At 45.3% G+C, this 26,650-nt stretch overlaps 2 protein-coding genes across 2 annotated transcripts in view; one reads left to right on the top strand and one right to left on the bottom strand.

The window, feature by feature from the left end:
- LOC309401894 (uncharacterized protein) overlaps positions 1-7,696 on the top strand; it is a 395,822-nt gene extending 388,126 nt beyond the window's left edge. Inside the window, exons 4-8 of the mRNA XM_081971231.1 lie at positions 989-1,087; positions 1,839-1,920; positions 2,532-2,677; positions 4,442-4,678; positions 5,650-7,696. Coding sequence (XP_081827357.1) covers positions 989-1,087; positions 1,839-1,920; positions 2,532-2,677; positions 4,442-4,490 — 376 coding nt within the window. The 3' untranslated portion in view covers positions 4,491-4,678; positions 5,650-7,696. The remainder of the gene's footprint in view (positions 1-988; positions 1,088-1,838; positions 1,921-2,531; positions 2,678-4,441; positions 4,679-5,649) is intronic.
- Positions 7,697-11,452: 3,756 nt separating this feature from the next.
- Positions 11,453-11,999, bottom strand: LOC309401571 (uncharacterized protein; the record flags this gene model as incomplete). Its single annotated transcript, XM_081970641.1, has 1 exon — positions 11,453-11,999. The coding sequence occupies exon 1, from the start codon at positions 11,993-11,995 to the stop codon at positions 11,453-11,455; it is 543 nt and encodes a 180-aa protein (XP_081826767.1). The 5' UTR covers positions 11,996-11,999.
- Positions 12,000-26,650: the final 14,651 nt, after the last annotated feature.

Here is a 26,650-nt window from a genome sequence, read left to right as displayed (position 1 = left end):
TAATTCCACCAATAAGTTATAATTGATTTTCACCATCATCTGCTAAATTTTGTGGTGGTGGTACATTGACCAAAAACTCAGATGACATGTGGATATGGAAGACTCTCTGCCCAGCAGCTGGCCCACAACCATAGAGCACTCCTAGAGCGACCGCTGCTGGAAGACTCGGCAGCCAAGTTTTGGAGTTTGGAAGCCAAAGAAGAAGTTATGCTCGGAGCGCGGCGGGGGTGGAACAGGCACTCGCGCAACCACCCTCTCCAGCTGGGCAGAGCTCCATGCACTGACCTAGGGGGTATCCTGAATGTGCCAAGCCGCTGGAGCTGGGGAGCAGGCAGAGCGCCACGTGCCTTGGCGCCTTAGGGATATCCCCTAGGTCAATGAATGGCGCTCTGCCCGGCTGGAGAGGGGGTTTGCCGAGTGGTTGCTCGTGAGTGTGGTCACCTCATAGCTGCTTCGCCCCCGAGGCTGTGCCCGGCTCTTCAGGAGCCAGTTCACAAGGGAGCAGCTGCCCGGCAACCCCAACACAATAAGCCCTCCCCCTATAATAAGCCCAATGCCATATTTTGTGGGGCAAAAGAAAATAAGAAAATCTTATTTTCAGGGAAACATGGTACTAGTCTTTTGGGAAAGCAACTTTTATAATAATGTGATATATTTAAATATAGTTGAGATACTTTTTCAATTATTTTCACCTAAGATAAGCTTCATCCTTGTCAGTTTTCTGAAATTAGTATAGTCCAGGTTTTTTTAAATGTGTGTTTCAGAGCAAATCAAATTTTTATTCTGCCATAGATCAGCAAAAAAAAGCCCTGCTATCTTAACTGTTAATTGTGACTTGTGTTTTATTTGCTGGTCTATGATTAAATAAAGATTTGATTTGGATAGGTTTTCTTATTATTATACTATGCTGTCTGGGAAACAGATTTCTTTAATAGAGAGCCACCAAATCCACCTGCATGATTTACCTTCTTTCGTGGATTTATTTCAGGGCCTCCATGCCTGTGTCTACTATGAAAGATTCCTCTATTGCAAGAGCAACATCTTTGGTTTCCAAAGCATCGTTACAGAATAAGAGACGCAGCACAATGTAAAGTCATTCTCAGCTTTGAAATAAGTTTGGTTAATATGGAAATTATGCCTGGGTAACTTTTGGCAGCAGGGAAAGGGTGCCTTTGAGCTAGTGCCTGCAGTGTTCAAGTTTTTCAGAAGTAAGTTTGCCATTGACAGCTTCCCAAGGCTAAGAGAGAAGGAGGGAGGAAGGGAGAGAGAGAGAGGGGGGGGGGAAACAGTGACATGACCATTTTTCATACTGACTCATATTTATGATTGTTGCAGTGTCTAGGGGTCATGAGATCCCTTTTTAAACTTCTGATAAGGAAAGTTAATGGGGAAGCCAGATTCACTTAACAACCATGTCACTAGCCTAACAGTTGCAGTGATTCACTTAACAGCTGGGACAAGAAAAGTCATAAAAAGGTGCAGGACAGACTTAACCACTGTCTTGCTTAACAGTGGAAATTTTGGGCTCAATTGTGATCATAAGTTGGGGACTACCTGTATCTGTTTTCCAATCTTTTGCTTAAGGGTAGATGGAATATACAATCCATTCTAATAGATTCTTGGTATGGGAAGCTGTACAAAAATTGCTTACGTATATTCTGAATGTGTGTAAGAATAGGCAAATTATTTGGTTGTTGGATTGGGAACTATTTTAAACAGCTAGGGAAGTTTAGAATATTTTTCTGAATATGGTGCTCTCAACTATGTTGAACTTCAACTCCTATCATCCCTAGCTTCCAAATATGGTTATAATAAAACTATGTTCTCTCTCTTTCCAGTTCTATTTCTCACTTGCCAAGCAGCAGCATTGGTAGACTCCAGGGTCATTCTCCAAAATCTTCACAGATTGTGAAAGCACAGGTAAATTTGCTTTAGGAGGTCAATGGGCATAATCTTCCATATTGTAATTTCAGTAGTTTTGGGATGGAGTTTCAGTTGGTAGAGGAAAAGAAGAGAAAATGGAATTAATGAAAAAAGTTTCTTATTTTAAAAGGCTATTGTTCTATTCTCAAATGAGTGTTGTGGAAGGATAGGTTCATTATCTCATGAAGAGTCAGAATGGATTTATTGAACTATGCACTAAATGTGGTATAGAAGGCCATCCTAGCAGACAAAAACTTATTTTAACGTGTGGTTTTACTCCTGATGTCACTATCAAGAACAGCATATATTGATATTCCAATTTGTGGTTCATAGCAAATATTCTGGTACATTTAACATTAAACAAAACTTTGTTGAATTTATCAGCTTTGATGTAAATACTGAAGATTAGATAACAGATGCAAATTATCAGCTAGGGCCGATAAAAGCGATTTGATAATCTGTCAGGAAATAAAAGGTGTCCAAATATCAACTTATCCTACTTGTTCTTCTGATAAGTATTAATGCTGCACCAACCTATATTAGTATTTTCAACTCTATATTTTGTTTATGGACAACAACTTTTGCTTTTGTTATCCATCCACTCACAGAATCTTCTGGGTATTTTGCAAGCAATTGAATGTACTTTGAAATTAAACTTGACGCTTGAAGCTCAGTCAAATCCAGAAGCATTGAAAAGACTTTGGCTTACGTTCATGCCTTTTGTCAGCAAGCTTTTAGTACAAGGTGTTTTCAGGTACTGATGACAGCAAGATTTTACAAGCCAGAGAAATCTGTTCTGAATCAAAAATAGGTCTCATTGTACATATTATTGAAAAAGTAATACAATAGAAAGATTGGTGGCCCAACATGTTTCGGGTAGGATATCTTGCAGCAGAAAGCATGGGAACTTGGCAGTAATTCACTGAAGCAGAAAGTTGAAAAAAGTACATGTGGATGCTAGCAAGGTGTGTTTTATCTTCTGATGAATTTTTATTCAGAATGATGTTTTTTGGATATTATCTACAAATTGGAATGAGGTTCAAATCAATCATGTTTTGCATTCCATTCAGCTTTAAAATATGTGCAATTGGAACAATTTCAATTATGGTATATAAGAACAGAAAGAAGCTTCTAAATTGTCTGCTTTTCAAACATCTTATATCTTTCTGAATATTTTTTTTTGGGGGGGGGGGAATATTGCAACTGGAAAAAAGAATAATCTACTTGTGAGAAAGGTAAAATATTGCCTCATTAATCTTTTTTTTTTTTTTTTACCAAAAAGCCAAGTAGCCCATAAGTAATTTTTAGCAGAAGGCATTTTTTGAATTGGGTAGATAGAGCAATTGCTTTAAATTGAATTATCTATCAGTTTACTGTTATCCATTGGAATAACAACAACAAAATCTTATCTGGATATTTTTATTTTGAAAAGCAACAGTTTAAAAAAGTTATACAATAGTCAACAATGTATAATTGAGTAAAACCATCCTTTATGCAAGAGACTACATGGGATGGGGTACAGGCAAGGATCAGCAATTTGTATCAAGCACCATGTAGCAAATATCTGAGCCCCAAAACAAAGGAAACTATGATGCAACTTATCCTGCTACTTTCTACATCTTACAATAAAAGATAAATCTGCAAGGCAATTTAATCACTTTCTCATGAAATGTTTGCCCCATCTCTCCCCATGCTTAGACCCTGGGGGTATGGCAACTCTAGTATTTCCTTTAAAAAAAGGAAATGCATTGGTGAAGGGTTAAGTAGTCTTACCTACACATTTCATTTCCCAGCTTTTCATTTACAGCAAAACATCTGAGGAAAAAATATAAGGCATTGCCATATTTAGCTTGCATCCAAAAAACACGGAGATGTGCAATTGCTATCTTACCAAAATTGGAAAATGCAGGTAGTAATTAAAAACTCCCTAAAATTTCATATTCCAATACCAAGAAAATTCAACCTGCTAGAAAATGAGGCATTGTTAAAGGTGTATTTAAGCTACAAAATGTGATTATTAATTTTTTTGCTATTTTAGAAAACTCATAGTGTATTATGAATTTTCTGACAAAATAAAATTCTCTTATTTCATTATGGAAAAGCTAAAATTTGACTGCCCCTGTATGAATATCCTAGGGAGAAACAAATGGGGAAAAGAGTTATAGAAATGTTCAGTGGCATCCATGGGAAGGAGTCAGAACACTCAATGCGGCAGCTTTATGACTGAAGCTCTGCTCCTTTTAATGTCCCGTGATTCATATGTAAAGGTTATGGAGCAACTATCATGCAATCATGGCTACCATCTTCACTTTTTGAGCCACCCCAACAAGAGCCCTTGGAGATGTTGCACCTGCAATTGCAGAACAATTGACTTCTCGTGGTTTACAATCCAGATAACCCCAGCCAACACTTTTTTCCGTCACAAATAGAGAACAAGGCTAACCCGATCAATACGTAATGGTATTATTTTAGACCATGGCAATAGCAGTAACACTTAAACTTATATACCACTTCACAGTACTGAACAGCCCTCTCTAAGCATCAGCATATTGTCCCCAACAATCTGAGTATTAATTTTACCGACCTTGGGAGGATGGAAGGCTGAGTCAACCTTGAGCCGGTGGGACTTGAACTGCCAAACTGCCGGGAGTCGACTGTCAGCAGAAGTAGCCGCATTCTAACCATTGCACTATCACGGCCCATAATTGCAAATTCCTTCATATGTTTTCCCAGATGTTAGTCCTAGCATTATCAGGTATGATTAAATTGTGGATTATTGTTTGTCTTGCTTAGAATTATAGAATACGTCATGACATGTTTAAAAGTATGTTGGAACTCGGGAATTTACCAAATTCAGAACCTTGAAAGGTGTGGAGCCTTTTTTGAGGTGGGTAGCAGATAAAGATTGCTGGGTTTTTCCTAGGAAAAAGTTAAGGGTAATGAAACCAGGAAACAAAACATGAAAGGTGGCAAGGATTGTGTGAAAAATGCTAACTCTGCAATGTACATACATGTGCAAAAGCTTCCAATGGTCAGTCCTTCCAATTTGTGGTTTATTTATGAAAAAAGATTCTGTTAAGTTAAGCCTTTGAGTTTACCAGCACTTTGGGGGGGGGGGGGCACAGATGTGTAAAAACAAAAAAAGCTGTGAAAGAAAGTCCCCCATCCCTGCCGCCCAAGCCCTATATTTTAAAATCATCTGATTGTCTTAAGCCCATTAAATAGTCTAATTCTCAGGGGTACCGGTTCATGATGCAATCTCTTCTGACAGCAGATCATCCATCTTTGCTAGCCTTGGGATTGGTAAAAAAGCAGTATCTGAACATTCTCCCTCTGGGAGTGGTTATACCCCCACTTCCATGCACACACATGTGCTGCTACTATGCTTCCTGACCTAGATTAAGGAAGAAGTGTCTTAAGAGAGAAATCTGGTTTGCAGATAGGGCACAACTTTGCCTCATTGTGCAAAAAGGTTATAATTAAAATTCCAATTGCCTTTGAGTTTGTCGCTCTCATTAGGAGATCATGGGGAAAGGACAGTTCTCTGCTGAAAGAAGAAAGTACTTGATTTTATTATTAGGGTGTAGTAGTTGCAAATGACATGCCTGCTTTGATCCTGTCTTTTGTTGGAGAGGTAAAACAAAAACAAATGGGGATGTTTGACTGATTCTTTTGCTGGTCACTCCAAATATCCTATTATTCAGTTGTGGGCCTTTTATTCCTCAGGTGCAAAGCCATCACCTTAGAAATAACAAGCCTGCTGAAGCAGTACAGCGAGATGCCTGCCATGGTTCGATCCTCTTCTCCGCCTGTCTGCTCTGGCTCTTTGAAGATGCAGCAATTAAATACTACAGTTCTTTATGACAGAACAAAAAGACATGACACGGACCTCTGGGATAAGACTGGTTTATTAGTAAAATGCGAAGATTAAACTGGTTAATTTTGGTAGAATGAAGCTCAGTTAATTTCACTTGGTTACAGTTTTTAACTCTTCCTTTAAATCAGTGGTATGTTTTTTTAAACAGTTGGATGAGAAGGCATCCATTGGAGAAATCTGGTTTGAATCTCCACTCAGGCGTGAAGCTCCCTATTTGCCAGCTCACAGTCTAATCAGCCTTGCAAGGTTGTTATGAGGATAAAAACAGGGATTTATTCACTGTCCTGATATTTGAGTTTCTTGAGGGAGAACAGGACTAAAGAGTTGTTGCATAATATTAATATTTAATTGCAATTTTTACCCCACATTTTAATTCTGTTATGTTGTCATTTTGCAATGTGTTTTCAAATAGGCCATTCAAGGACTGTTGCATTCTTTGATTCACAAAAATTGTATACCCTTCTTAGACCAGGCTAATAAATTTATTCCTTCAGAACAGTTCCTACTACATGGATAAATATCCTTAGATGTAAGACTGTGGGGAATTAGGTGTTCAGAGTGATGACATGAGGGGGAAAAAACTTTGTTTTTAGTTGTTTTGGCATGCAGTGCCCTACATCCAAAATGGAGTTTGAAACAGTTTATGCCCAGAATGTGAGGGGTCTGTTGTTGTTTTCTCAGCCCTTTTTTGATTATTGCACTATACAGGTTGTCAATAGAATAGGATAGAATAGAATAGAATAACAGAGTTGGAAGGGACCTTGGAGGTCTTCTAGTCTTAACCCCCTGCTTAGGCAGGAAACCCTGTACCAGACAAATGGATCTACTATCCTCCTCTCAGATGTAGATATTGAAACTGGAAGACTGCATTGTTTCTTGAAATATTTTTGCACAAAAACAACAACTGGAGAGTAAATGAAAGATATTATCCTGAGCGTGAGTGAAGATCCAATGTACCATTTGACCTTTGTCTCCCTTATCTAAATAATTTTAGCCAGATAACCATAACTGAAACAAAGTCTCACCACAAAAGCCATCTTAAAAATCTTCATTCAAAAAGAATACTACGGGCAGTATTTAAATGGAGTGGCACCAAAACAGTCTTCAGTTTAAAATTCTGTGGTATTCTGTGGTATGAAGAAATTATGTTCCCACGTGCAACATGGGTGGGAACATAAAACATCATCTTATGGTCAAGAATAGACATTCTGGTATCTCTTGCCATTCGATAAGCTTGAATAATACAAGAATCCTTAGCATCAGCTGTACTGCTTAACCCTCAATGTTATTTCTGTATTTACTTTTGTTTTCATTCTTGGATCTCAGAAATCTATTCTAGCTATCTTGAGGCTGAAGATTCCTTCCTCCTTACCAAGGGTGTAAAGAGAAAGCTAGGAGGGGATGGGTGGGGGTAGTTTCACCTTTTTCTCCTAGTCAAGTCTAGGAATTCAGTTCAAAACAAAATTTGAAAAAAAACTCAATACAGCACACAGGCTAAATTTCTCAGAATAAAAAGTCTGATCTAGAAAGGGTTTCAAATTCATTATTGCTTCTTGAGTTGATGCCGTCCAAATTCAAGTTTCCGCAAGAAACTCAAGACCCACCTGTTCCAATTAGCTGGCCTGGCCCAATCGCAATCATAAGTATAACCTAATCCTGACCTTCCTAGCTGGCATTTTAAATTTTTAAATTCTGGGGTATTTTAATTGGTTTTAATTGGTTTTAATTATAAGTTAGTTCATGGCTATTGTATAGACTGTGTGTTTAACTTGTTTTGTCTGGGGTTTTGTATTTTTGTTGTCTATTGTCTATTTTATTTTTGTCTGTACACCGTCCCGAGTCCCTTCGGGGAGAGGGGGCGGTTTATAAATTTAATAAACTGAAACTGAACTGAAATGAAGTCAGCTTGGAGAAATGCTTCCATCTTTACATGTGAGTTTGGTACCAGCACAGCTATTTTCCCCTCACCCCATCATCTTCTATTGGCACCCTTTTGTACTGTCCATGTCCAGTTGCCACATACTTATATTTCTTGCCGGGAATCTTGACCTTAGAATTTGCATCTGTTTGGGGGTTCTCCTTTTGCTCCCAAAGGCTTCTTATGTTCACAATGTCTCCAGCCACAATGTCCTTGCAGGGCGTTGATTTTGCAGATGACTGAGCCACTTCACCAGTCTCCCAGAGGCTTTTTGTGCTGGCCACTGCGGCACTATTGGTAGGAAGGTCAATGGAAGGTTGGCGCGCTGGCTTCGGAGTTTTGCTGGAGATTTATTTATTTATTTATTTATTTATTTTATTTGATTCAATTTATCAGTCGCGCCCTCTCCGCGAAGGGACTCGGGGCGACGTACAATCAAATATAAAGGCATGTGGCATGGAGGAGGTAAATACATCAACAATTAACAATACAAAAAGTAAAAGCCACAAAGTTAAAATAAATAACAATAAAATTAATACAATTAAAACAATTAAAATACCCCAAAGATTTAAATATACAGTTTAAAATTGCCAGGGAGGTTAGAAGTTCTGATTAAGCCAGGCCGGCTAGTTGGAACAGGTGGGTCTTGAGTTTCGTGCGGAAGGAGCGGAGATCCGTCGTTATCCTGATATCTGGGGGGAGGTCATTCCAGAGGGCTGGGCCCATCACAAAGAAGTCCCTACTCCTGGGTGCCGCCCTCTGGCACTGCCTAGTGGACGGCACCAGGAGGAGTCCCTCTCTGTGAGAGCGGATTGGTCGCAGGGATGTATGGGGCAGGATACGATCCCGCAAATAACTAGGTCCTGTGCCATGGAGCGCTTTAAAGATGGTGATTAAGACCTTGAAGCGCACCCGGTAGACCACAGGGAGCCAGTGCAGCTCGTGCAGGAGAGGTGTTACATGGGTGAACCTCGTTTGCCCCATAATTGTCCGTGCGGCCGCATTCTGGACCACCTGTAGTCTCCGGGTGCATCTCAAGGGGAGCCCCATGTAGAGAGCATTGCAGTAGTCCAGACGGGACGTCACCAGCGCGTGAGTGACTGTGCGAAGGGCATCCCAGTCCAATAGGGGGTGCAATTTGTGCACCAGGCGGACCTGGTGGAACGCCCCCCTCGCCATGGCTGCCACATGGTCATCCATAGACAGCCGGGCGTCTAGGAGGACGCCCAAATTGCGCGCCCGCACCACGGGGGCCAGTTGCTCGCCCCCGATGGCCAGTGATAGAGTACACTGGTTGAACCAGGGGGCCGGTAGCCACAGCCACTCCGTCTTGGAGGGGTTGAGTCTGAGTCTGTTGTCTCCCATCCAGACCCGTACGGCTTCCAAACACCGGGACATCATTTCGACGGCCTCGTTGGGGTGGTTCGGGGTGGAAATGTACAGCTGCGTATCGTCAGCGTACAGATGGTATCCCACCCCGAAACCACGGATGATCTCACCCAGCGGCTTCATATATGTGTTGAACAGAAGAGGCGAGAGGACCGACCCCTGCGGCACCCCACAAGTGAGCAGCCTCAGGGTCGACCTCTGCTCTCCTGCCAACACACATTGCGTCCGGTCAGAGAGGTAGGAGCGGAACCACCGCAGCATGGTGCCCCCTACCCCCAACCCCTCCAGCCGGCGCAATAGGATACCATGGTCGATGGTATCAAAAGCCGCTGAGAGATCTAACAGGACCAGGATAGAGGAACAGCCCCTATCTCTGGCCCTCCAGAGATCATCCACCAACGCGACCAAGGCCGTCTCTGTGCTGTGCCCAGGTCGGAAGCCGGACTGGCATGGGTCTAGATAATCAGATTCATCCAGGTGACATGGGAACTGTTGAGCCACCACACTCTCTACAACCTTCATTAAAAAGGGAAGGTTGGAGACGGGACGGTAATTAGCTAGCTCAGTTGGGTCCAGCGAAGGCTTCTTGAGCAAGGGCCTCACAACCGCCTCTTTCAAGACGGCTGGCAGGAACCCCTCACTCAATGAAGTGTTCACTAGTCCCAGTAGACAGCCTCGTGTGGCCTCCCAGGATGCCAGTACAAGCCAGGAGGGACACGGGTCCAATAAACATGTGGTGGCTCGCAGTCGCCCACGCAGCCTGTCCAAATCCTCGGTGGCAACAGAGTCAAACTCCTCCCAGAATGGTCTCTCAAGACTCTCCTTGGGCGTCCCCTCTGGAATACTGAGGGGGACCCATTCCCTCCGGATTTGAGCGATTTTATCCTGCAGGTATTCCCCAAATTCCTCTGCCCTGCCCTGCAAAGGGGCTTCCCGCGGCCTCTGTGACAAGGAGGGAGCGGGTCACCCGAAACAGGGCGGCAGGGCGGTTCTCTGCGGATGCAATAAGAGTGGCACAATGTCGACGTTTGGCCACTCTTAATGCCACAAGGTAAGTCCTTAAGTAGGTTCTTACCTGTGTTCGGTCAAATTCGTAACGGGAGGATCTCCATCTGCTCTCTAGGCGTCTCGTGGCGTTTCATCACCCTTAGCTCCTCATTAAACCAAGGAGCCAGGGCGGTTCGTTGCCACCGGAGAGGCCGCAAAGGCGCAACCCGGTCTAAGGCCCCGGCGGCCGCACTATTCCATGCGGCTACCAGGTCCTCCATCCGGGAGCAGGCCAGGTCTACAGGAAGTGGCCCAAGCTCCATCTGGAACCTATCCGGTTCCATCAGGCGCCTGGGGCGGAACCATCTAGGACAATCTGGTTCCGCCTCCCCACGGAGGGGGGTAGCGCCCGGGAAATCGAGCCGGAGAAGTGAGTGATCTGACCATGACAGGGGCATAATGACTAGGTCCCCTACTCCTAGATCACTCATCCACTGGTCGGAGACAAAAACGAGATCCAGTGTGTGGCCTCCCTCGTGCGTGGGGCCCTGAATTAACTGAGTCAGGTCCATGGCTGTCATGGAAGCCATGAACTCCCGAACCACCTCGGATGCTTCTCCCTTCAATGGCAGGTTGAAATCCCCCATAACTAGAAGTTTGGGGGTCTCAACCGCCATCTCTGCGATCCGCTCGAGGAGTTCAGGCAGGGCCGCTGATATATAGCGAGGAGCCAAGTATATAATCAGCAGGCCCAGCTGTCTCCCTGGGCCCCATCTCACGCCCAGAGACTCACACCCGGATATCTGCGGCACAGTGAACTCTCTCGGTTCCAGATTCTCCCGTATAATTACCGCTACCCCACCACCCGTACCCTGGACCCATGGCTGGTGGAACACTCGGTAGCCTGGTGGGCACATTTCCACGAGGGGTAAACGTCCCTCGTGGCCCAACCAGGTCTCCGTTATTCCTGCGAGGTCTGGCTCCCCCTCTAAAATCAGATCGTTAATGAGGGGGGCCTTGTTGACAACAGACCTCACATTACACAACATCAGCCTCAGGCCCTGGCTCTGTAGATCCTGGCCACCTAGAATGCGGGGGTTGGTACAAATGACCGGGCGCGTCCAACGCCCACGGTCTCCCAACCGACTGCAAGTTCTTCGTCTGTCCTCACACCCACCCCTCCCTACGACCGTTGGTATAAGAAAGCCCTCTATTGGAATGTTATTTTCCCTCCCCCCCCCCACTCCGCTCACTTCCCTCCTGACCACACCTGTTCGCCTGGCTTTAACCACACTCCTGGCCTGTATAACCCTCCCCCCCCACCCTGGAGCCACCTAAAACATTTAAAAAACATTTAATTAAAAAGTCCCTAATTCCCCGCTTCCTCCACCTCTCTGGGTTAATGAACCCGTCATCAAGGCAATGGCTTGAGTGTATTGCTCAAGTTTATCATCAATCTTGGAAACTGGAAGTGGTGCTTGGGTCTTCTTCATACTGTTACTTTTCTGCACAGATCGGTTCAGAGATTCAGTCCTGTCAATGATCTTTAATGTTGGGCTTAAAGGAGCTTGATACTCTTCTTCCTGACTGGAAGTACTTGGGGTCCTCTGTCGTTTTTCTGGGACCTCTTCTGGCTCATATAGTCTTCTTTTCTTCTCTTGTTTTTCTTCCTCTTCCTCAGGCATATTCTCTTCTGTAATGTTCTCTTGGAGCTTGTCCTCAACATACTGATTCTCTTGTCCAGGCTCCAAGGTTTCCCTAAGCTGTTGCTGCTGCTCCAGCTCTTCTCCAGGCTGATCTTCTGAAGGTGAAGTAGAAACAAACTTGAGAAAATTGGATGGTCCGCTTTCAAAGCGGATGAAGGTGGGAGACTCCTGATCCAGAGTGACTTGCTCCATCATTACTTCTGCTGTTTCTTGCGGAAGGAGCGGAGATCAGTGGTTGTTCTGATGTCAGGGGGGAGGTCATTCCAGAGGGTCGGGCCCATCACAGAGAAGGCCCTACTCCTGGGCGTCGCCCGCTGGCATTGCCTAGTGGGCGGCACCCGGAGGAGTGAGAGCGGATTGGTCGCAGGGATATGTGGGGTAGGACGCGATCCCACAGATAGCTAGGTCCTGTGCCATGGAGCGCTTTGAAGATGATAGTCAGCACGTTGAAACGCACCCGAAAAGCCACAGGCAGCCAGTGCAGCCCGCGCAGGAGAGGTGTTATATGGGAGTACCTGGTACTTCCCATGATTGCCCGCGCGGCCGCATTCTGGACCAGCTGCAGCCTTTGGGTGCATCTCAAGGGAAGCCCCATGTAGAGAGCATGGCAATAGTCCAGATGGGACGTCACCAGCGCGTGTGTGACTGTGAAGGGCGTCCCGGTCCAATAAGGGACGCAATTGGCGCACCAGGCGAACCTGGTGGAACGCCCCCCTTGCCACGGCTGTCACATGGTCATCCATTGACAGCCGGGCATCCAGGAGGACGCCCAAATTGCGCGCCCGCTCCACGGGGGGCAGTTGTTCGCCCCCGATGGCCAGTGATGGAACCCACTGGTTGAACTGGGGCGCCGGTAGCCACAGCCACTCCGTCTTGGTGGGGTTGAGCCTGAGTCTGTTGCTTCCCATCCAGACCCGTACGGCCTCCAGGCACCGGGACATCACTTCGACGGCATCGTTGGAGTGGTTCGGGGTGGAGATGTACAGCTGAGTATCATCAGCATACAGATGGTACTCAACCCCAAAACCACGAATGATCTCACCCAGCGGCTTCATATACATGTTGAACAGGAGGGGCGAGAGGACCGACCCCTGTGGCACCCCACAAGTGAGTGGCCTCGAGGTCGACCTCTGCTCCCCTGCCAACATGCATTGCATCCAGCCGGAGAGGTAGGAGGAGAACCACCGCAAGACGGTGCCCCTCACCCCCAGCCCCTCCAGACGATGCATGGTCGATGGTATCGAAAGCAGCTGAGAGATCTAATAGGACCAGGATGGAGGAACAACCCCCATCCCTGGCCCTCCAGAGATCATCCACCAACCCGACCAAGGCCGTCTCCGTGCTGTGACCGGGCCGGAAACCGGACTGGCGCAGGTCTAGATAATCAATTTCTTCCAGGTGACGTGGGAACTGTTGTGCCACCACACTCTCTACAACCTTTGCCAAAAAGCAAAGGTTGGAGACAGGACGATAGTTGGTTAACATAGCTGGATCCAGGGAAGGCTTCTTGAGTAGGGGCCTCACCACCGCCTCTTTCAAGGCGGCCGGCAAGGACCCCTCTCTCAAGGAAGCGTTGACTAGCTCCTGGAGCCAGCCTCGTGTAACCTCCCAGGATACCAGTATAAGCCAGGAGGGATGGGTCCAGTAAACATGTAGTGGCTCGCAGACGCCCACGTAACCTGTCCATATCATCGGCAGCAACAGAGTCAAACTCCTCCCAGAATGGTCCCTCAAGACTCGCCTTCGACGTCCCCTCTGGACTACTGGGGGGGACCCACTCGCTTCGGATTTGAGCGATTTTGTCCTGCTGATATTCCCCAAATTCCTCTGCTCTACCCTGCAATGGGGCTTCCCGTGGCCTCTGCGAAAGGAGGGAGCGGGTCACCTGAAACAGGGCGGCAGGGCGGTTATCTACGGACGCAATAAGAGCGGCACAGTATTGGCGCTTGGCCACTCTTAATGCCACAAGGTAGGTCGTAAATAGGCTCTTACCTGTGTTCGGTCCGATTCGGAGCGTGAAGATCTCCATCTGCTCTCTAGGCGTCTCTTGTGGCGCTTCATCACCCATAGCTCCTCGGTAAACCAAGGGGCCAGGGTGGTTCGCTGCCGCAGGAGAGGCCGCAAAGGCACAACCCGGTCCAAGGCCCCGGTAGCCGCACTATTCCATGCGGCCACCAGGTCCTCCATCCAGGAGCGGGTCAGGGCTACAGGAAGTGGCCCAAGCTCCATCTGGAACCTATCAGGATCCATCAGGCGCCTGGGGTGGAACCATCTAGGACCTTCTGGTTCAGCCTCCCCGCGATGGGGGGTAGCGCCTGGGAAGTCGAGCCGGAGAAGTGAGTGATCTGACCATGACAGGGGTGTAATAACTAAATCCCCTATTCTCAGATCGCTCTTCCACTGGCCAGAGACAAAAACAAGGTCCAGCGTGTTGCCTCCCTCGTGTGTGGGGCCCTGAATTATTTGGGTCACGTCCATGGCTGTCATGGAAGCCATGAACTCCCGAGCCGCCTCGGATGATTCCCCTATCGACGGCAGGTTGAAATCCCCCATAACCAGTAGCTTGGGGGTCTCAACCGCCATCTCTGCGATCATCTCGAGGAGCTCTGGCAGGGCCGCTGATGTATAGCGAGGAGCCAAGTATACAATCAGCAAGCCCAACTGTCCCCCTGGGCCCCACTTCACGCCCAGAGACTCACACCCGGATATCTGTGGCACAGTGAACTCTCTCGGCTCCAGACCCTCCCTTATAATCACCGCTACCCCACCACTCCTACCCAGGGCCCGCGGCTGATGGAATGCACGGTATCCCGGTGGGCACATTTCCACGAGGGGTAAACCCCCCTCGTGGCCCAACCAGGTCTCCGTTATCCCTGCAAGGTCCGGCACCCCCTCCGAGATCAAATCATTAATGAGGGGGGCCTTATTGACAACGGTCCTCGCGTTGCGCAACATCAGCCTCAGGCCTTGGCTCTGTAGATCCTGGCCACCTAGGGTGTGGGGGTTGGGACAAATGACCGGGCGTGTCCAGCGACCGCGGTGTCCAAACCGACTGCAGAGTCTTCGCCTGTCCTCGCGCCCACCCCTCCCTACGACCGTTGATATAAAAAGACCCTCTAATGGAACATCGTTATTCTCCCTCCCCTCCCCAGCTCCGCTCACTCCCCTCCCAACCACACCTGTCCGCCTGGCACTAACCCCTCTCTTGACCTGGCTAACCCCCCACCCCACCCTGGAACCCACTAAAACATTTAAATAGAATGTGCCCGGGTCGGAAACCGGACTGGCGCGGGTCTAGATAGTCATTTTCCTCCAGGTGGCGTGGGAACTGCGTAGCCACCACACTCTCTACAACCTTCGCTAAAAAGGGAAGGTTGGAGACCGGACGATAATTAGCTAGCTCAGTTGGGTCCAGCGAAGGCTTCTTGAGTAAGGGCCTCACAACCGCCTCTTTCAAGGCGGCTGGTAGGAACCCCTCACTTAACGAAGCGTTCACCATTCCCAAGAGCCAGCCTCGTGTGTGCCAGTACAAGCCAGGAGGGACATGGGTCCAATAAACATGTGGTGGCTCGCAGTCGCCCACACAACCTGTCCAAATCATCGGGGGCAACAGAGTCAAACTCCTCCCAGAATGGTCTTACCTGGTCTCTCAAGACTGGCCTCAGACGTCTCCCCTGGAACACTGAGGGAGATCCATTCCCTCCGGATCTGAGCGATTTTATCCTGCAGATATTCCCCAAATTCCTCTGCCCTGCCCTGCAGAGGGGCTTCCCGCGGCCTCTGTGATAGAAGAGAGCGGGTCACCCGAAACAGGGCGGCAGGGCGGTTATCTGCGGATGCAATGAGAGTGGCACAATATCGGCGTTTGGCCACCCTCAATGCCACAAGGTATTTCCTTAAGTAGGCTCTTACCTGTGTTCGATCAGATTCGGAACGCGAAGATCTCCATCTGCTCTCTAGGCGTCTCTTACGGCGTTTCATCACCCTCAGCTCTTCGGTAAACCAAGGGGCCAGGGTGGTTCTTTGCGGTAGGAGAGGCCGCAAAGGCGCAACCCGGTCTAGGGCCCCGGCGGCCGCACTATTCCATGCAGCCACCAGGTCCTCTGTCCGGGAGCGGGTCAGGTCGACAGGAAGTGGCCCAAGCTCCGTCTGGAAACTTTCTGGTTCCATCAGGCGCCTGGGGCAGAACCATCTCAGACATTCTGGTTCCACCTCCCCGCGGTGGGGGGTAGTACCAGGGAAGTCAAGCCGGAGAAGTGAGTGATCTGACCATGACAGGGGTGTGATGGCTAAATCCCCTATTCCCAAATCACTCACCCACTGGCCAGAGACGAAAACAAGATCCAGAGTGTGACCTCCCTCGTGTGTGGGGCCCCAAATTACTTGAGTCAGGTCAATGGCTGTCATGGAAGCCATGAACTCCCGAACCGCCTCAGATGCTTCTCCCATCGACGGCAAGTTGAAATCCCCCATAACTAACAGTCTGGGGGTCTCAACTGCCATCTCTGCGATCAGCTCGAGGAGTTCGGGCAGGGCCGCTGATGTATAGCGAGGAGCCAAGTATACAATCAGCAGGCCCAGCTGTCTCCCTGGGCCCCACCAGTTACGAATTCATCTGGTGGTGATGTTGTCTAACCCACTTTTTTTCTACTTTTATCTAGTAGTAGGTTATGGTCTACTTTATCAAATGCCTTATTGAAGTCCAAGTAAATTATATTGACAGTATTCCTCTGGTCCACTAATTTTGTCACTTTGTCAAAGAATGCAATAAGATTAAGCTGGCATGATCTATTTTTGACAAACCCATGTTGGCTTTTGGTTATTACTTTGCTTGCTTTTAGGTGTTCACTGATTCGTTGCTCAATTATATTTTTCAGAATCTTCCCTGGTATTAAGGTAAGGCTGATAGTTCTGTAGTTTTCTGGATCTATTTTTTTTCCTTTTTTGAAGATGGGAACTTTATCAGCACTTTTCCAGGCCTCTGGCAGTTCCCCGGTGCTCCAGGATCTTTGAAAGATATAGTTCAGTAGTTCTGAGATTGCATCTGCCAGTTCCTTCAGAACCTTGTGGTGTAATCCATCAAGTTCTGCTGATTTGAACTTGTCTAGGGTAGTCAGGTGTTCACTTACCATTTTCTTCCCTATTTTAACTTGTGTTCCTAATCTGTTTTTTTGTAGTGCTGTTTTTGATAGATTGGACTGTTTTTTCCCTTTGTGTAAAGACAAATGCAAAAATGAGTAAGTAGTTCTGCTTTCTCCCTGTTGCTTGTCACCTTCTTGTCACTTTCTCCCAGCAATAGACCAATTGTTTCCTTGACCTTTTTCCTGTTTTTAACATATTGGTTGAAGCTTTTTTGTTATTTTTTTTTACTTTTGTCGCAAGTCTTCGTTCATTGTGGCCTTAGCTTTCCTCATTTCATCTTCATCTTTACAGGCTCAGGCTATTTGTTGACATTCTGCCTTAGTTATTTGCCCCTCTTTCCACTTTTTATATTTGTCCTTTTTGTCTTTCAATTTGTCAGAGAGTTCTTTGTGCAGCCATGTTGGTTTCTTTTGAGGGCTGTTATATTTCTTCTTCATTGGTATTGTGCTAGACTGGGCTTTTATAATCTCCCTTTTCAAAATTTCCCAAGCTTCTTGAGTTGTTTTCGCCTTGAGGATTTCATCTGTAAGTTTATTGTAATTAGCTCTCTCAAAGTTCAAGACTCTAAGTTTGACTTTGTTCTATTACTTGTGCTTGCATAATGCTGAATTCCAATATTGCATGATCACTTTCCCCCAAGGTTTCATCTATCATTTCATCTCTGCTAGTGAGAGTTAAGTTCAATATGGCTGATCCCCTTGTTCCCTTCTCTACTTTTGGGGAAACAAAGTTGTCTGCTAGGTTTGTTAGGAACCTGTTGGAATTTCCACTTGGTGCAGAGTTTGTCTCCCAGTTGATGTCAGGGTAGTTAAAATCCCCCATTACTATTGTGATGTGCTTCCTACATATCTTAGTTAGCCAACTAACAAAAAATTCATCTATTTCCTCTGTTTGGTTTGGTGGCCTATAATATAGACCTATGGCAATGTCATTTTCCCCCCTTTAATATTGACCCAAATGCATTCAAGATAATTTTCATCATTGTATCTGGCCTTGTACTACCCCAAGTCTTCCCTCTGCTTGGAAAGCCTATGCTCATAGTCCTCAGTGAGATGCTTCTGCTGAGCCTCCTTCTCAGTCAGAATTTGAAGTGACCTAGCAGTTTTGCCAACTGTTTCTCATGGTGGCTGCTTAGCTCCAATAACTGCTTCCTGTTGGGGCCCTAAGGACCCTGGGCTGGCAGGGGAGGAGTGGCTGGGATAGGCGGGTAGAGGCTGGCAATGCGCCCTTGATATGAGTGGCATCAAGTTGGTCACACCCACCCAGTCACATGACCACCTAACTACACCCACCCAGCCAGTCATTAGGCAGATCATATTAGTGGTCTGCGGGATTTAAAATTATGAATTTAGTGGGCTCTGAGGTTCGAAAGGTTGGTGACCCCTGGTCTATACTGTCATTTCCTGACCTTTATATTGATTTTGCATGAAGATAATGAGATGTTCCATGTTTTTTAAGCACATTCCATAATTTGATATGGTGCACACAATCAAAAGCCTTTCTATAATCAGTGAAGAATATGTTGTTTATTTTTGACATTTTTAAAGGTTTGTCAGTTATCCAACATGTGTTGGCAATAAGGGGAGATTAATAGACATGGATAAATGTGGGTATCCCAATCTTTTTTTAATCTGATGCCTTCCTGATATGTCGGGGCTTCAATTTGATACAAAGTTGGAGAAATGTGTTTGCATGATAGATTTGAGCATGATTAACTTGATTTGCTGAATTAATCCAGTTGATTGAGTTTGCACAACGTAAGTTAATGGTTTCTGCAATGTGCTATACTAAAATGCAATTGGCTCAGCTGTGATTCACAATGCTTGGAAAATGAGCCCTTTGGTTAGGAGAAGCTGTACTGGTGCAGCAGATAAAACAACTGAAAAATGCTTCTTGCCATCAAGGCTACTCAAATTTCTAATGTTACGACTAAAAAAAATCTAAGAATATTTCCAAATTCTGAGGGTGGTCTTTTCCAGATGGGAAAAGACATCCCAATCTCGCTAAGTGAAACTGACAATGCAGACGCACATTCCCTTACATACCTCTTACCTTGTCAGAAGTGAGTTTTATTTTACCTAATCAATTTATTCCCTATTCCAAGTGAGCATTTCCACTTCCTGGCCTCCAGTCAGGCTCAAATACCCAAGAAAGATACATTGTGATTCTTCCAAGCAGAATTCTTTATTGTTTCTCACCTATAGACAGAATCTTGCCAAACTAAAGCAGATTACCAACCCTGTAAAGCATATACTGTACTTGGGAAACTATTAGGGAGGAACCACCTTCATCATTTCTCGCCAACTATCTGAACTGAACTGAACTTACTCCTCTCGAATGCACTCCCTCCCTCCTGGGAATCCAGATTACATTCTATTATATTTCCTCCTTCAGATGTCAAACAGAAATAAATCCTTCTCGAATATTCAGATTCCCAATAGGTTAACAGTAGAATCAATTAGGATCATTTGAAGGCACATGACCTAATCTTTGCTAACTATTGCTGCCCCCAACTCTAATTCTCTGTGAATCAATGAGTGAATTGCTGAGGAGAGAAACATTCTCCTTAGGCACACACCAGAACAACAAAGACACAAGGACAGTTTTTTCCCCAAATGCCATCACTCTGCTAAACAGCTAATTCCTATAACACTGTAAAATTATCTACTAAGACTGTATTACTATTATTCTTCTCTTCCTTCCTAGTACCTATCTCTTCCCACTTACGACTATAACCATGTTGCTTGTATCTTTACAATTTATATTGTTTTATTTGTTTTATTTGTTTCCTAGTGTAATTTGATTGCTTATTAGTAACCTATGGCTATCACTAAGTGTTGTATCTTATGATTCTTGATGAATGTATTCTATTTTATTTTTCTTATGTACACTGAGAGCATTTCTGCACCAAAGACAAATTCCTTGTGTGTCCAATCACACTTGGCCAATAAATAATTCTATTCTATCTATATGTATTTATATTGTGTTTTAATATGACTGTACACCGCCCCGAGTCCCTTCGGGGAGAGGGTGCGGTTTATAAATTAAAGTAAAGTAAAGTAAAGTATTCTATTCTATTCTATGTAGGTGAAAGAAGAGTTCATACAACATTCATGCTCAACCTTGAACACTGAGAGATGATAGGTTTGCAAAGGAGGGAGGGAGTGGCAGAGAAATCAGAGTTAACTGATTTGATCCACTTGTTCCTGCAATTTTAACTGCTTAATTTGGAAGTTATGGCAGTGAGACAGACCTATATTTCAAGGATTCTTTCTTCAACATTTACCAAGGATACTTACTACTCCACCTGACTATTTCTTTCTCAATGCTTTTAAAATCGACATATAAATACATTGAAAGTTGGCATGCTGCAAAGCAATGTGTCAATTCTTGTATCATCTATTTTTACCTAGGCCCCACCTAAGCTCCAGAGGTATTTTTAGAAAGTTATGGATGGCTGCAGTTCACAAGTGTCGCAGCGAGCCTGCAACACACTCGTTGTCCGAGGTTCTTCGGACTTTCCTTGTCGATAGCTCCCGCAGGAGTGAATTTAGAGGGACCCTCGCAAGGGTGAATTAGCCAATAAAAGACACCACACAAAAGATTCTCGAAGTGAGAGAGCACGAAGTGCCCGGGGTGATGTTCTGTCCCCCGAACAGATCGCAGCAGACTCTTTTATTAAGCAGTTTCATTAGGGCGGGGGGAGATACACGCATAAGAAAGTAACGTATAGAAATCACAGAAAAGCATGACTCATTGCATACGTAACAGAAACTTAAAGCTTAGAATACAAGAAAAGGAAACTTAACCTAGAAACGAAACTTAACACTAGTAAAGAAACGAAACCTAAATGAGGCTAATAGATAGCTCTGTTACACACCAGATATTGAAACTAAACAGCATATATACATGGATAGGCAATACGTGGCAATTCTAAAAAAGCCTTAAAAGGTTATATTCTCTTGGCCTATTATATTAATAGCAAATGCTGAAGCCTGAATAGATTGTTCGATGCGTTCGAGATCGGCATCAATTTCAACACTGAGCCTGCGGATGTTTTGGTCAGCCACAACCATTCCTGCGATACCTGTTGCCGCACCAGTGGCACCTAGGCCCAGGAGAAGGGTCAGAGTCATAGTAGTAACCATTTCACGTTTTGTTCGTGGAAGGTATTGGGGTGTTTCCATACGAGAAAGGAACTCATTATTAGAAAAAACAGACATTTTAGGGAGAAGATAAATCTGAATACAAAAAGCTTTTTGTGTATATAAAATGTCTCCACTGACACATGCAGTAGCGCCAGTGGAGCAGGCCCAAATAGAGCCATTGGAGGGGACAAAAAATTGACCTTTGTACCGTCGGGAGAGATCGGCTGTGGGAAGGAGGGTGTGCATAGTAGTCCATCCACCTGTGGAAAGCCCTAGTCTTGCACCAGGCAACCACAATTGGCAAAGGTGATAAGCATCAGAAGAAGCATTAATACAAAAGTGAGAAAAGTTAGAGGGTACATACCCAAGGCAACAACCTTGACCTTCAATTGAGGACACTGTTATAGAAGAATTAGACCACCGGCAAGTGGTATCTGAGGTACTATTGGCAAAAGGTAAGGCAGAACCTATGGCTTCATAAAAAGGGGGTTGGGAAGACATACACAACCAACACCTAGTATCATTGTAAGGGAAAGTACGGGCTGCAGCAAGGGCATCACGCGCAGAGGAAACCAAAGTCACCAATGGATTATTGTTTTTTGTCAAGGGCTGTAAAAAGGGCGAACTAAGTTGCATGTTCGGGCCTACAGGTGGAGATGTTTCTAAAGACATGGTAAGACGAATTGTGAAGATATTACCTGGGTGACTGTTTTTGGAGTTATCATTTGACCTTCCCCCCCATTTTTTCCCTGCAAACCATTCAGTAATCGGAAGATTCCTGCCATATGATGTAAAGGTAACAGTCATGGGGTTGAGGCGAACACCGCAGCAGGCCCAATTGGTGCAGGAATTCCAAGGCAAATTGTTATCAGGGCCTAGTACAGCTTTGATATAGTCCGAGGTATAGGGAGCCGTCCACCAAATCTTTCCGGTTGACACACATTGCCAGGACTTGCAATACCAATCAGGGGTGGTTCCACATTTATCCAGGTGGGAGAGTTCTGTAAGATGTCCTGGGCAAATATACAGGCCTGGGCCAGTGTTCCAGACCTGTCGAGGGGAAGGGTCACATTTAGTCTTATGTTTAAATCCATGAGCACCGACCAGCATTTCAGCAAAGTCAAAGGAAAGCACAGGAAACCAAGGCCACAGAGTTCGATTAGAAATGGAATAAAGGATGTTTCCTTGAAAGTCCAAAATAGTCCAGGTATAGTTTACGGGACGATGCTGGTTCTGTTGTGCGTCGGACAAGGAACGCCGCAAACGGGGAGCTGCAGGGGCAAAAACATGGGAAGAGGACAAGGAGCGAAATGCGCCAGGGGAAAAATAAATAGCGGAAAGAAGGGAAACTTTCATGACAAAAGATCTTTTCTGCTTTAGAAAAAACAGGGAGCACACGTAAGTGCCATAGTCCTCAGAGGAAACGTTAAGAATTAACAAGGAAGTAGAACAAGGAGAGGATATTATATAAGTGTTGTTAGAGGGATGGATCGGATATCCATCCCTTAGCCATGTCCACTGAGCTGGATGCAGCAAGGGATGGCGTTGTCTACAAATAAGCTCCGCACGACCCCCGGAAGGGGTTTGTACTCGACAATGTGGCACTCTAATGTAGGCACTCAAACGTTCAAGAAGTGTACATTTAGGGAGTGAGACACGTAAATCAGGAAAAATAGGAGACGCAGAGGAAAAAAGGTTAGAGACGGAAGAGACAAGAGAGATCAAAGACAGAATCAACAAAAGGATCATGTTGCTTTTTTAATTGGTCGAGATGGCAAGGACGAACGCAGCGAGCTGGAACCCACAGAACTCGATCTTGTAATTGTACTGCTGCGTAGCCTTTTCCCCAAGTGATCAATTGAACAGGACCTCTCCAAGCTGGATCAGGAAGGTGCCTATAATAAACAAGAGGATGAGAAGAGGGGAGGGGAGGAGTGGAGAAATGTCTAGAGGCGGCAGTAGAGGCTGGGGGTTAAATTAAGAAAATTCAAAGAATACAAACAAACATTTAATACATTTTGTAACGCCGGGAGTGACGGGGGGCTTACGCCTTTGGACCCCAAATGTCTGTCCAGGGCTTGTTTAAGGGTCGAATTTGCCCTCTCTACAATAGCCTGTCCCTGGCTATTGAATGGAATGCCAAATTTATGAACAATTGACCAGCGATGGCAAAATTGTGCAAAGGCAGAGCTTGTATATGCTGGACCATTGTCAGTTTTTAAAGTTATAGGACATCCCAACGTTACGAAAGTCCGAATACAATGATTTATAACTTGCTTTGCGGCTTCCCCCCTTTGCAAGGTAGCCATAATAAAACCAGAATAAGTATCCATGGATACGTGAATATACTTCCAAGGGGCAAAGGATGGATATTGAGTCACATCCATTTGCCATGTCTCACAGGCACTAGTGCCTCTAGGGTTGACCCCTTGTGGGATAGCCGATGCCTGTAGACTACATGTTGGGCATTGTTGGATTATAGCAGCGGCTTCTTGATGTGTAATGCCAAACTGCTTGACAAGTGCCTTTTTGTTTTGATGGAAATAATCATGGCTCTCTCCTGCTGTTAAGGCATACAAGCGGGAAGACGGGGTGGTTTTACATGCCTCATCTGCCATGTGATTTCCTTCAGATAAGCATCCAGGGAGATGTTGATGACTTCTTATGTGTGCTACAAATAATGGATGAGCACGGAGATGTAACAATTCCTGGAGCTGTAAAAATAACTTCATTAAAGGGGCAGGGGTAGAGGGAGAAATGTAGGCATCATAAATACAAGACACCAAATGTGAAACATATAAACTATCTGTGATGATGTTGAGGGGCTGGTTAGGAAACAATGCAAGAGCAAGATTAAAAGCGGATAATTCTGCTTGTTGGGCAGATGGCTGCGCTGTCGTAGTACGAGTCTGCCACTTTTCATGTCCATTGTCTTGCCATACACAGGCACCCACAGATTTAGAGCCATCAGTAAACACAGTGAGGGCATCCCTAATAGGAAAAGAACTCACAGGAGTTGAAAAAAGAATGGGAACAGTCTTTAATATTTGTAATCGAGGATCTGGGGGAAGATGACAAGAAACATTACCATTCCAATCCTCTAAGGCATTTTGTAAAGCCTCTGAAGTTTGAAATAGGGATTCCCATTGACTAAGTTTAAAAGGCACATACAAGGTACTAAATTCTATACCAATAAGGGCTTTTGTGCGTCTTCTCCCTTTTTCTAAGAGGAGAGCCATTTGTAGGGCTTTGGTGGTGATTGAAGCCTTTGGAGTGTGTGCCAAGTGTATCCATTCCAAGATATACATTTTCTTTTTCCAGGACAGTTGAAAAATAACAGCAGTCAAAAGTGAGGGAGTGGATAAAATGGCGAATAAAAGAGGCTCATCGGGCAACGCCCTATCAACCCACTTATGGGTGAGAGCAGTATTAACCATAGACAAAGCAACCTTTTGATCTTGGGTTAATACAACGGTATCTGATGGATGCTTGAGGCCTACCAAAGCAGAAAAAAGAGGGGATAAAACATGGGTAGAAAGGGATAAATAGGGCCTGGCCCAATTAAGGGTTCCCAAATACTGCTGGAGTTGAACAAGTGTGGTTTTTTCTGGGAGATGTAATGTAGGGAGAACAGGCATGGCAGCAGATGCCATGAGCTTATGACCCAAATATTGCATAGGATACTGGGTTTGTACTTTGTCAGGGGCAACATGAAGACCTGATTGGGTGAGAACAGTATACAGAAAAGAAAGAGTTTGAGAAACAGTGCCTTTTGGACCATCAGCTGCTATTAAAATATCATCCATATAATGGTAGATCAAAAATGTGGGATTAGCATCTTGATAAGGTTGCAAGGCCTTATCAACAAAATATTGACACATTGTGGGTGAATTGATCATTCCCTGAGGGAGGGCCTTCCACTGATATCTAGTGGTTGGCCTTGAATTGTTAAATTGAGGAATGGTAAAGGCAAAAAGGATTCTATCAGCAGGAGCAAGAGGAATGGAAAAAAAAACAATCTTTTAAATCTATTACAACCAGATCATAATTATGAGGAATTAAATTTGGATTTGGAAGGCCGCATTGTAAAGGTCCCATAGGCTGAATTATAGAATTAATTTTTCCTAAATCCTGCAGGAGGCGATATTTCCCGCTTTTCTTTTTGATAACAAAGACAGGAGTGTTATAAGGGCTGGTAGAATGCTCAAGATGTCTCTCCTGCAGTTGTTGAGCCACCAGTTCTTGCAAAATCGTGACTTTTTCTTGGGACATAGGCCACTGATCTACCCACACGGGGCTAGAGGATTTCAAAGTGAGGGAAAGAGGGGACAGAGACATACTGCAAAAGTTTTAAGGAATAGTCAAAATAGCATGAAGTTGAGATAACAAATCTCTTCCCCACAAATTAGTATGCAAAGGTAAAATAAAGGGACGGAGATAAGCAGTGACAGAGGAATGAGGAGTAGATGCAGTCAACCAAGAGGTGCTAACCTTAGCAGCCTGAGCACCTCCCACGCCTTGCACAGTAGACGCATCAGTGAGAGGCCATGAAGAGGGCCATTCAGATGTGCGAATGACTGAAACGTCAGCACCCGTATCAATAAGCCCCGAAAAGGAGCGGCCGTTGAGAAGGATGGAAATTATTGGCTTGGCATTTTGCACAGGCTGTTGAAGAGCAAGAAGAGAGGGGTGATCAGGTGGAGATAAAAGGATAAGGGTGGCAACAACAGTTTCAGCTTTTAAGGAAAAGCAACGATCTCCGATCGCGGCCAGAGAAATGTTTTTGAGAGAGTCCGAATTATATAAAAAAGGAGCGGCCACTACCCCTTCCAGGATAAGGGAAGAATTAGGAAACAACAAAACAGATACATCGGGCGGAAGTGGGGCTAAAAGAGACACTTTTAATGGCATTGTGAAAACAGAGCCAGGATCATCATAAACAAAATCTTCAGAAAGGCGAACAGGGAAAACAAGGGAGGAGTCAGTGGCCAAAGTTTGCAAGTCAGCCTTTGAGGCGCGGCTAGCTGATTGCCCCCCCTCTAGTTTCCCGACCCATTGTTGTTAGTAGGTATATTGCGACAATGCGCCGACCAATGATAGCCGTTTCCACATTTTGGGCAGGGGTTTTTTGGCTTATCATTTGGGTTAGGGGGAAAACCTTTTGATTTTCCACGAGGCGCCCCACCCCCGCCTGGCAAGCGACACTGACTTTTAAAATGACCAGGCTTGCCACAATTGAAACAGTTGCCATTACGAGCAACAGGAAAAACCTGAGAAGTTGGAGCAGGCGGAGACATAGTGGAAGTGATTGCAGCAGCCAAAGCCAACATTTTGTGAGAAGTTGTTCCAACCACACGACAGGCTTGCAAAAATTCAGCAAGAGTGATGCCTGGTTTTCCACTCAAGGGTTGAATTACCCTTTTACAATCTTCATTAGCATTTTCAAAAGCCAATTTGATTAAAAGTTCTTCACGAGCAGCCTGATTTTGAATTTGTCGTTCCAAAGCTGTTTGGAGTCGACTTATAAAAGTAGCATAAGGCTCAGAAGGTTCCTGAATTA

The sequence above is a fragment of the Natrix helvetica genome (assembly GCF_964273705.1).
Source record: "Natrix helvetica genome assembly, chromosome: Z".
Lineage (NCBI taxonomy): Eukaryota > Metazoa > Chordata > Lepidosauria > Squamata > Natricidae > Natrix > Natrix helvetica.
This window is presented reverse-complemented; position numbering and strand designations above follow the sequence as displayed.